This window comes from Mytilus edulis, chromosome 1 (assembly GCF_963676685.1).
Source record: "Mytilus edulis chromosome 1, xbMytEdul2.2, whole genome shotgun sequence".
Taxonomy (NCBI): domain Eukaryota; kingdom Metazoa; phylum Mollusca; class Bivalvia; order Mytilida; family Mytilidae; genus Mytilus; species Mytilus edulis.
This window is the reverse complement of record NC_092344.1, coordinates 31,509,628-31,522,084: the sequence shown is the minus strand read 5'-3', so window position 1 is coordinate 31,522,084 and position 12,457 is coordinate 31,509,628. Positions and strand designations below refer to the sequence as shown.

Here is a 12,457-nt window from a genome sequence, read left to right as displayed (position 1 = left end):
GGACCCCTCCCGACCAGTAGGAATCTGTTACGAACTAAAACGACTACGTTCAGACAATAATAGGACATTCCAGATAATTGAGGATACTAATCCGACTTTTTCACTTTTCGTGTCGTATCGCTGTCTGATCTCAAACGGGAGCAATAATCGGCAATGTGTGAACCCCGCATTAAGGAGTTATTGCCCTTTATAGCCATTTTTTACCAACTTTTCTTCAATTTTTGTAATCTTCTACAAAAATCTTCTCTGAAACTACAGGGCCAAATTTAATCAAACTAAGCCACAATCATAATTAGGGTATCTAGTTTAACAAATGTGTGCGGTGACCCGGCCAACCAAATCAAGATGGCCATCATGGCTAAAAATAGAACATAGGGGGTAAAATGTAGATTTTGGCTTAAAACTCTGAAACCAAAGCATTTAGAGCAAATCTGACAAGTGTAAAATTGTTTATCAAGTCAATATCTATCTACCCTGACATTTTCAGATGAATTGGAAAGCTGGTTGTTGGGTTGCTGCCCCCAATTGGTAATTTTTGAAGAAATTTTGCCATTTTTGGTTATTATCTTGAATACTATTACAGATAAAAAAAATACTGTAAGCAGCAATAATGTTTAGCAAAGTAAGATCTCCTTATAAGTCAGCATGACCAAAATGGTCAGTTGACCCCTTAAGGAGTAATTGCCCTTTATGGTAAATTTTCTCTGTAACGAAAGGGCCAAGTTTATTATAGATAGAGAAAATTGTAAGTATCAAGAATGTTCAATAAAGTAAGATCTACAAACACATCACCCTCATCAAAACACAATTTTGTCATAAATCCATCTGTGTAATTTGTTTATTATGCATATACCAAGGTGAGCGACACAGTCTTTTCAAAGAGCCTGTAGTTGTAGTTGAGTGAACAGGAACCTCATATTTGGCCCATTGTAGAGTAGTAATACGTTAAATATGATATATAACCCTTGAACTATTGTAAACATTTAGAAGAACTAAAGCAACAATAGTTTACCGATGTTTTCATGACTCGTAAATGGATTAAGAAGAGACCAATCAAGGTAAAGAACAAAACTTGAAGAAATTTCATGAACTTCAACAGGAGAAAGGATTAGTGTTTCCTGATATGTATGCATAGCCTGTCAAGCAAAATCACACTTAAGTTAAAATTTCATAATCGGAAATTAAACACAAAAGGTGAAATTACAGAACAGACGACTATACTGGTATCAGCTTTCTACATGCCAATTTTCATTATACCTTTAATGCCTTCTAAGAAAAGAAAAACAGACCTTCGAACAGAGGTACTCCAAAAATAACTCCTGTTTTTTTGGAAACCTTAAATTAGTATACTCTAGAGCGCATTAATTCTCAATATTCTCATAAACAAGAAAATTTTGGCTCAAAATGGTCTAAATATATTTCTCTTTCACCAAAAGTTTGATTTCTGCAACTTTGACGGTTAGTTAAAGTTAACAAGGACACCAAAAGCACTATTATGTGTAAGAGTAGGGCTACTTGTACATACATTCTTAATTCGAGGAAGTAATTTGTGGTCTGACACCTTTATAATTTTATACGTCAGGCGCGCGTTTCGTACACATAAGACACACCAGTGGCGCTCAGATCAAAATAGATAAAAAGCCAAAACAAGTACATGGTTGAAGAGCAGTTAGGACCCAAAATTCCAAAAAATTGTGCAAAATACGGCTTAGGTAATGTATGGCTGGGATAAAAAAAAATCAGTATGTCAAATAATTCATACTATTGCAAACACTAAATTTATGAAGATGACCATATAATTGATATTCATGTCAACACCGAAGTGCTGACAACTTGGATTAACTGAGATGAAGAAACGCCAATAACAAGGAGCTAATGGTAGATTGGAGTAAACAAGATTATATTCACCAATCTGTCATTCCGAAAAACATTCGTCAAATATGTGTTACCGATTGCATCTGCCGTGTAGATAGAATATTAGTTTTATGAACACTCATTTGAAATGTTGAAGGATATATACACCTCCGAAGAGCCAAACATTCTAGAATTAAACTTTTTCTAAACCAGCTTTTTGGGGGTTTTAAAACTGTACAAAAAGTAATTGGTGAAGTAATGATTATATGATGGTGTACTTCAGCGTTTGAGGTTTTTTTCTATAGCCATTTGAAAGTACCCATTTTTAATAATTTTATTATTTTTTCTCAATTTCTACCTATTTTTGTGCTATTATCATGAAAATCATAGTTTTACAATTATTTTTTCTTTCACTACAGATGATGTGGGCCAATCTGAATATATTTGACATGTTTTTGAAATAATTCCCGCACGAAACTTCAACGAAAATGATACGTCAAAAGAATACATCCTTAAAATTATTACAAATATAATTTATTGACAAGAATGTATCCAACGTTCAAATAAACATTTTTTTCCCACCACATATCAATAACTCAACGTATTTGATCAATACAAGAATAGCTTATTTTCAAAATTATTTCTCTACTTTGAACATCTTTACTGCGTTTCCGGAGTTGGTGGTAACATACAACTTTGTATAATTGATATCAAAGCAAACTGCCGTCGGGAAATAAATTTTGTTCTTTTCGTTTAAAACTGCGTCGATGAATTTCCCATCAGATGTAAGGCGATGCACTACGTTTGAGTATAATCCAGGTATATAAATGTTATCTTGTTGATCACTGGCTGGTTTACCTGGCAACATCAGATCAGTTGACGTGTATGAAAACACAAGAACTCCTTCGGAGGTTACTGAGTGAACGCTGTCTTTAGTAACTATTACGATGTTGTTGTTTACACAAACATGGACATAATTTATTTTTCCACTTATTCCCGACATAGTTCGCATTTGACGACCTCTGTGATCTAAGATCTTAACTTTATCCTCTAAACCTATTAGTATGGCTTTGTTGGCGGTAGCTATGCCCCCCTGTTCACAGCGTTTAATTTTTGTCTCTTTCACAACTGCTTTTTTGTTTATATCAATGTATTGTATTACGTGATCTTCATTCACTGGTGACGTTACAAAAACGTCCATTTCAATTATGGGCGCAATATCCCAGGATTCATATCGAATGTCCATTTTGTACAAAAACAAGTCGTTCTTAAAAATTAATATTCTCGGAAAGTTTGAATCGCAAAGAATGAGCATGTCATTTTCCATGGTAGTCATTCCACTAATGCTGCACAATTTTGTGCTGCTCAAATCGAGGTCACTAACAAAACTAAAAGATGGACTAACAACAAGCATTGGTTCAATTGTTGTTCGCTTCAAACTGGCATTTTTTCTTTTTAACTCAATCGGCGGAAAAGTTAACATTTTATCCGATGGAGAAATTTTGGGTGACATCTTGTTATTCTCAAAAACTGGCACAGTTTCAGTATTATGAAACTTAACACCCATCAGTGATAAAACTGATTCACCCGGCTTGTGTTGTTTAATGGAAAGCTTTCGTACTCTTGGTTTCTCTACATAATTTGTAACATCAAACTCTAAGTCATTAATAATATTCTTACACACGTGAGAAAATAGAAAAGCATATTCATCAGAACCTTGTTTTTCGACAAATTCAAAACATTGTATGTGTTCATTTACCTCAGACATAAAAGTAAGCATTTGATTGGACCTAGACTTGTGAAATGAGACAGACTTTTGTCCTGCTCTGTCCAATGTTGCAATTGAAGTATGGTCATCACTGCGAGATTTCAGACTCTTTCTGTCTGAATGAGCAGACGTCATATCAGATGATTCGCGCTCTTCTGCATCTTTTAGGATTTTAAGGACAGTATCGAGCTTATTTCTTAGTTCTAGAAATGCATGTGATTTCAAAGCACCCTTGCATGCCTCAGCTGTTGTTGAAATATTTAAACATTTTTTGTGTTTGTCATACGAACATTCCTTACAAACTAATTGGTCATCATTAAAACAAAAGTATTCTAGGTGATGTCCCTTGTGTTTTAAGCAAAGTCGGAAGTTTGCTATTTTGGTTATTAAATTTCTTTCTTTGTCGTCTACGCCTTGTTTTTGACTGTACGCTTCCATAAACTCAGTTGGTCGTTCTGAATAATTGATCGCTGTTGATTGATTTCCACGAAAGCCTTGTGTTTTATGCTGACTTGACATTTTTGCTAGAAAAGAAGGAAACACAAATCAATGTTTCGTACAGTTAGGGCAAATACAGGTAACAGTAATATACCGCTGTTCAAAGTTATATAAAGAATAAAAAGGGAAATTTAATATGAATTTTAGTGAATTATTGTTTATTTTCCTATCTGTCCTTTTCTTTTAGACTTGTCGTCCTCCCTTTCTAAATTATGATAATGTTTCCGCTCTGTCTATTTATACTTTAATCCCTTAAAGATCATTAATGTGGTAGATCCAGACTTGGGGTAATTGTAATTGTAATCATTAATCAGCTGTAATGGATCACAATTTTTCAAGTAATCAGTGTAATCATTAATCAGCCAAAAATCTGATTACATGTAATTTAATTTAATCAATTACTTTTCAAAATACCCTGTAATCATGATTACTTTTTGATTACATTCTGATTACAATGAAAACAATCTAAAATTGTGTTTTTGGTCATTAAAGGAACCTCTTTGTTCATATTTGATAAATTTTTAACATACAACATGTACTAAAATGGTTTGGTTACTTTAAGCTTGTCTACTTAAGTAAAAAAATAAACTGTTAAAGTATTGAAAAGTCATCATTAGCCTAAGCAGGGACATATAATACAATTATATACCTTTTATCTTGGTAAAAGATATTGTACATACATGTATATTCATCGTTTTATAATGATCTTCATATTAATATTTGATAATAACTGTTATATATTCAAGTAAAACTTTTCTTTAACCCTGAATTATAATCTTTTGTTAATTTTTGTGATTTTTGTCAACTTTGAATTGACAGGTAGGAGACTAATTAAGGTTTGATTTTATTGCAATTACCAATTGAGTATAGCTGTAGGGATTTATATATGATAAAAGATAAATTAGACATGAAAGTTTATCTAATTAGCACAAACTAAATTAAAAGTTGGACAAATATAAAATTGAGAATGGAAATGGGGAATGTGTCAAAGAGACAACAACCCGACCAAATAAAAAACAACAGCAGAGGGTCACCAACAGGTCTTCAATGTAGCGAGAAATTCCCGCACCCGGAGGCGTCCCTGAGCTGGCCCCTAAACAAATATATACTAGTCCAGTGATAATGAACGCCATACTAATTTCCAAATTGTACAAGAAACTAAAGTTAAGACTAACAAAGGCCAGAGGCTCCTGACTTGGGACAGGCGCAAAAATGCGGTGGGGTTAAACATGTTTGTGAGATCTCAACCCTCCCCCTATACCTCTAACCAATGTAGAAAAGTAAACGCATAACAATACGCACATTAAAAATTAGTTCAAGAGAAGTCCGAGTCTGATGTCAGAAGATGTAACCAAAGAAAATAAACAAAATGACAATAATACATAAATAACAACAGACTACTAGCAGTTAACTGACATGCAAGCTCCAGACTTCAGTTAAACTGACTGAAAGATTATGATTTCATCATATGAACATCAGGCACAATCTTTCCCGTTAGGGGTTTAGTATCATACCATTATAACATATATGAGAAGAACATAACCCGTGTCATACCAACAACTGTTTTTAGAATAAATGTGTTTAGTTCCGATGCAAAGACCTTATCAGTGACTCAATATTAACGCCAAAATATGCAATCTTTAATGACTTGACAACAGTATCGTAATTATATCCCTTCTTAATAAGTCTATTCAAAGGTTTTGTAAGTTTCTGGGGTGAATACTGACACCTTTGTGCTTGATAAAGAATATTTCCATAAAAAATTGGATGTGAAATACCTGAACGTATTAGAAGTCTGCATGTTGAGCTATATTTACGAATGATGTCTTTATGCCGATGATAAAATTTAGTAAATGTTTTGACTAGTTTGTGATATCGAAAACCCTGGTGTAATAATTTTTCAGTAATACATAAATTTCTCTCGTTAAAATCTAAAACATTGTTACATACACGAGCGAATCGTACAAGTTGAGATATATAAACACCGTGAGATGGTGACAAGGGAACGTTACCATTTAAAACCGGATAACTAACGATAGGAAATGAAAAATCATCCCTTTTATCATATATAGTATCAAAGCATGTCCAATTAACATAGTTTTTTTGTTTATTGCTACTAAAAAATGACCTAAAAGAGTTTGAACATATATATTCACATTCTGATTTTTTGAATGCCCATTTAATTAGGTGTGTGAATTTTTTCTTAATGAGAATGTGAGGCAATGTGGTATACAGGGTAGAAAAATCAAAACTTTGAACAGATTCAAAATCACCAATATAAGCATGCAATTTATCAAGTACTTCCAACGAGTTCTTGACACTCCAAAGGTAATTTATTCCACTATTTTCGAAGGCCTTATTTGAACAATTTATTATCAGGTTTTTAATTGTACCAAGTGTGCTGGTAAGAAGAATAGACAATTTAGTAGTTGAACAATGGCTTGAAGACGAAATAAATCTATATTTGTAAGAGGTTTTGTGTAGCTTCGGAAGCCAATACATAGTTGCGACTTTCATTGTATTTGGCTCTGCTCGAAAAGCGGTGGCTAAAAGTTGATGGTTGTTACAGATTTCGTTTTCTGAAAAAGGAGTCAGTTGGAATGTTTGTGAATTGGTGATTTCCTTTTTCAAAACCTCAATGTAAAATTTACGTCAAACAATAATAATATTATTAGCAGCTTTATCGGCCGGGACAAAAACAAATACCTTGGCTAGTTCTTTTAGTTTATGTTTGATACGAGAAATAGGTTTATTGTGGTTATTGTTAATAGTAAAATGTTCTTTAAAATGTTGAATACGTATATCAACTATCTTCGTTACTAAATTAAAAAAAACAGTCCAAAGATTTTTTATCAGCTTTTTCCCGTTTTATCCATTTCATACAGTAAGTATGGAGTGAGTCGTGGATGATATTACGACACTCATTCCAATTAATAATTGACGGGGGACGATATTTAGGTCCTTTACTGAGGAATGATTTTAACTCTCGGTCTTGAACGATGTTAAGATCTCCTGTTATAACATGGGAAATGGGTCCATAAATATATTCGGAATTACTGCAATTACATGAAGTAGGTATTTTCACTGATATTAACATCTTTACACAATTGACTATAATTAAACACAAATTTCCGGGGAGATTTCTTGTAAATATAACAAATAAGAGGTAGCTCAGTATTGTCAAAATATCCAGGAATTTGTTCTTTAACAGAATGGTCGTTAAATATACCGGCAATATTTACAAAATCAAAGCCTTTATTGACATACTTAATTTTAATAAAATGTTTTTTATGATCTTCAGGGCGATCAATTTTGGGAAATAATTTAGAATAACAATATGCCATAATAATTTGAACAATTTCATACTTAGGACTGCTATATGAAATTGTGTTGCAATCCTCCAAAATTTTATTTAACTTATTAACCGGTAACGAACAGTAATGTTGTTTAAACTTTTTTTTGTATTTGGACTAGACGTGTAAAATGCAATGGTTTTTAGTACTTTAATACATATTGTTTACAATTTGATTAAACATTTCTATTAAAATTTAAAACAGTTTTAACTGGTACAAATGTAACTTTATTTCATCCATATTTAAACTTCCATAAACTGCAACTTGGAATACATATAAATTATGAAAGAGGTCAGAAGACAAACAAAAAAACTCTTGATTATGATATATCTTTATTAAATTTAATTCAAAATAATTTAGAGATCATTGGTGATAAAGTGTAATGTATGTATGTGTAGTGAAATTTGGTGTTTATTTAAATAGATGACATTTAATTTGAAGTTATCATTTTATAATTGAACCAAATAAAATACGTTCTCAAAAATGCTTTAAGTTATATTAAACGTTTATTCATCCACATCATTCAAAATGTTTTGTCTTTAAATTCATTGTAATCAGATGTAATCATGATTACTTTGCCAATGTAATCATTAATTTAATCAGATACTTTCAGAAATGATGTAACCATTAATTTAATTTAATCGTACAAATGACAAAGTAATTGTAATTTAATCAATTTCATTGAAAGTAATCGGACCCATCTCTGGGTAGATCTAGAAATAACTCTCTTAAATTATGGAAACAATTAAGTCAACTAAATACATTGTGAGCTTCTTATTAACACAAATTTATCTAGCTCTGTTACCAATACTCAGAGGATTTATAAGGGACCAGGGGGACTTGTTGATAATTTAAGGAATCGTTGAAGCCTGACTGGAGTGGTAGGCTTTTTATGCAGTCAGTGGTCCCCCTTATACAAATTTATGGAGTGCTCATTTAAAGAATGTATTTTTTTACAATTAACTTTACCCTAGAACAAATATAAATACCGCACTGATTTGAATTTGGACCGAACCTGCACGACAAAATCAAACCTATATATATTGTTACTGTTACTTAGTATTACTGAGAAATCAATTCTGAATCGTAAGCGATTCTAAGTAGTACAAAAAAATCAGTACTGAACTGTATGTAAAAACTATTCCAAAACATAACTGAAAAAATTAACCTAACGGAACTAATGCAGCGACTGAAATATAAGAACCGTACCATGACTGTTCATTTTTTTTTTTTGTATTTTCGTTTGTTGCTACCCATATAAATAAAGGCAACATTGGTATACCGCTGTTCAAAAGTCATCAACCGAATTAGAGAAAATAAATCCGGGTTACAAAACTTAAACCGAGGAAAACACTTCAACTATAAAAGGAAAACAACAACACAATAGAAACACTAAAGTGCAACAACAAACAAACAAAAAACGAACTGTAAGCTAAAACTGACATATTTCTGACTTGGTATCGGACATTTTAAGAAAAAAAACCCAGCTTAAATGAAAAAATAACATGATACTTATACAGTACAAATAAATTCATGAACACCAAGGACAAAGAAATACATAACTCAATAATATATCATAGTACATTTCAACACGTTCACCACAGAATAATAACGATAGCTATTTACCTTTTTGGAACAGTAGCTTTCAGATGCGGATCTAGGGTTTTTTTTTCGGGGGAACGTAATATCGTTTGGAAGGCAACATTTTAAAAAGTTTTGCTTTGGTCATATATTTATTCTATAGGAGCGGAACCTACTGCTTCCTGCGAAAATTTGAGGACTTAATTTTCGGCTCTCCCATGACACCTTTTACGAGTATGGTCTTGATAAACGATGATAGTATGTCGGAAGAGGACGAACAATGGCTGACCAGTTTTAAGAGAGAGACACTCTTTGTAGAAAAGAGCAGGCTTATGCCGCTACAAGGCATCACTCGCACCCGCAAAATAGAAAAGGATTAATATAAGTTGTAATAACTTTTTTCACAATCCACTATAAATAAAAATGTTTTCCTTTCAAACAGACAAATTAACAAAAGCAATTAATTATACACTGAAGGGATGAGTTTGATCTATGAAACAATAATGAATTAATACATTATCAAAACGTATGTGTCTTTATAACATAGATGTTACAGGTTACAGATAGTAATTTAAAAAAACACAATCCGTTTTCGATAAAAGTTGTTCAAAAATTAATAAAAAGCATTGTCTTAAAAAATTGGAAACATTGGTGACAATCGGACAAAGAACATAGAAGATAATAACGGATAAAAGCAATATTAGTACATCAGGATTTAGTACATGGTGTTCTTTATCAGTTTGCCTTTACAATCGTAATTTTGTAGAAAATTTCAGTAAATATAAATGGTTGTATGAGAAATACAAATATAGATATAGGGCATTTGCAAAAATAAACAGGAATTTAAGGCAGTGACGGATCCAGACTATTTATTTACGTTAAAGACCCAAAGAGACATTAGATGGTTGATATTATTATATTTTGATAATTATTTGTACTGATCACTTCATGAAGCAGATATGAACAAAAAGTAGAAATACTTCAAGGGTATTTGGTATCGTCTTCGGATGGTAGTCTATATAGTTATCAAAGGTACCAGGATCAGGATCAGGTTTAATACGACAGACGCGCGTTTCGTCTACATAAGACTCATCTATACCGTTATTATTATCAGATTAAACATATTGAAGCAATTTCATTCCGCTAGACTTTAAACCTTATATATGAATTAATGATCCTGAATAATTCAAGAGGAGTATTTTAAACAATGTTGTGTTCTCACGTCCTCTTTTCAATAGAAATAAAAATCATTTGAATTTTGAATTTGTATATTTATTGTTTGCCTCAAGTGAATATTTAAAAACAAACTATAAAACATATGTGTGTGGATTATTTAATGAGAAATTCAAAAATCTATTAGATATTTATGTATTTTATTGTAAATGTCTTAACACGATCAAACAGACAAATTAACAAAAGCAATTAATTATACACTGAAGGGATGAGTTTGATTTATGAAACAATAATGAATTAATACATTATCAAAACGTATGTGTCTTTATAACATAGATGTTACAGGTTACAGATAGTAATTTAAAAAAACACAATCCGTTTTCGATAAAAGTTGTTCAAAAATTAATAAAAAGCATTGTCTTAACAAAATTGGAAACATTGGTGACAATCGGACAAAGAACATAGAAGATAGTAACGGATGAAAGCAATATTAGTACATCAGGATTTAGTACATGGTGTTCTTTATCAGTTTGCCTTTACAATATTAATTTTGTAGAAATTTTCAGTAAATATAAATGGTTGTATGAGAAATACAAATATAGATATAGGGCATTTGCAAAAATAAACAGGAATTTAAGGCAGTGACGAATCCAGACTTTTTGTTTTACGTTAAAGACCCAAAGAGACATTAACCTATGATGGTTGATATCATTATATTTTGATAATTATTTGTACTGATCACTTCATGAAGCAGATATGAACAAAAAGTAGAAATACTTCAAGCGTATTTGGTATCGTCTTCGGATGGTAGTCTATATAGTTATCAAAGGTACCAGGATCATAGTTTAATACGACAGACGCGCGTTTCGTCTACATAAGACTCATCTATACCGTCATTATTATCAGATTAAACATATTGAAACAATTTCAATCCGCTAGACTTTAAACCTTATATATGAATTAATGATCCTGAATAATTCAAGAGGAGTATTTTAAACAATGTTGTGTTCTCACGTTCTCTTTTCAATAGAATTAAAAATCATTTGAATTTTGAATTTGTATATTTATTGTTTGCCTCAAGTGAATATTTAAAAACAAACTATAAAACATATTTGTGTGGATTATTTAATGAGAAATTCAACGATCTATTAGATATTTATGTATTTTATTGTAAATGTTACAAAATTGTAATAACAAAAATACCAAACTCATATGTTAATTAAAAAAGGGAAGTGAAAAAAACTAACAAAACCAAATGCTCGACTATATGAACCAATAAAATAACTGCAAACTACCTGTCATATTCTTGAAATGTACAGACATTTTCCTATGATCTATCTGGGTTAAACCTTGATTTATAATTTGTAACCGAAAAAGCACTTCTTCATGGGTTCATAAAACGGCTTAATTGAAACAATGCAATATCAGTGCCATTGTTTTGAACAGTACGGAATTATACGCGATAATAACAATACGTAAAAATAGTGATTTTAATATAAATTTAGAGGACATCAAAATAATAATATTACCTTATATTTGCAGTACACTGTCAAAAGCTGAACCTACCATACTCTGCATATCGTTCTATTATCAATTAACCTTATTCAGATAACTTAAATAAATATTACACAATGTCAGATAACATGGTCATTAGATTTATAATTGTGTCAATTGGGCGGATAAAATGGAGTTAACTTTCATGAAACTGGTGTAATATTTTTGTTAAAAAAAATTCAATGTATGGAAAATAAAACTGAAAATGGCAAACCTTTTTAGCGAACGATTTTCCTATGCTCTGATTAAAACCTTTCCAGAGAAAAAAGTGTCTAATGTACGAGAACACTACAAATCTATTAATGATAGTGCAATCTGTTTTTAAAAGAGTATCTCTTAAATATTGTTTTTGTACAATACCTTTAACTATTCTTTATTTAGACGGGAAAATCAATTATCATTTTCGCAAATACAGAGACAAAACAAACATGAGAAAAACTCGACAATGGTGTTAAAAAATTATTTGTCTCCTTTTCCATAGTTCTAATGGCCAGTGTATGTAAAGTGCAAATCCAGTTAGTTCATTTTCACTGTCGTATGCGAGTAAGTCTATTGTAGAATAAGGATGATTGAAAAAAACTGCGCTTGTTTACATTTTGAAAATACCATGACAGAACAAATTAACCTACAGTGACATCATTTGACTTTAGCTATTAATTTGTAAACCATTCATGAA

The 12,457-nt window shown here is 31.5% G+C and overlaps 1 protein-coding gene across 1 annotated transcript; it reads right to left on the bottom strand.

Annotated features, from left to right (window-relative positions):
• Positions 1-2,132: 2,132 nt before the first annotated feature.
• On the bottom strand, positions 2,133-11,816 carry LOC139529656 (uncharacterized). Its single transcript, XM_071325512.1, has 2 exons — positions 11,757-11,816; positions 2,133-4,146 (listed from the first exon to the last, which is right to left on the bottom strand). Exon 2 carries the CDS (start codon positions 4,139-4,141, stop codon positions 2,492-2,494), a length of 1,650 nt encoding a protein of 549 aa, XP_071181613.1. The 5' UTR covers positions 4,142-4,146; positions 11,757-11,816; the 3' UTR covers positions 2,133-2,491.
• Between the last annotated feature and the right edge of the window lie 641 nt (positions 11,817-12,457).

Excerpts from the sequence above, each read along its gene's own strand:
- LOC139529656 (XM_071325512.1), bottom strand. The coding sequence starts at position 4,141 with ATGTCAAGTCAGCATAAAACACAAGGCTTTCGTGGAAATCAATCAACA.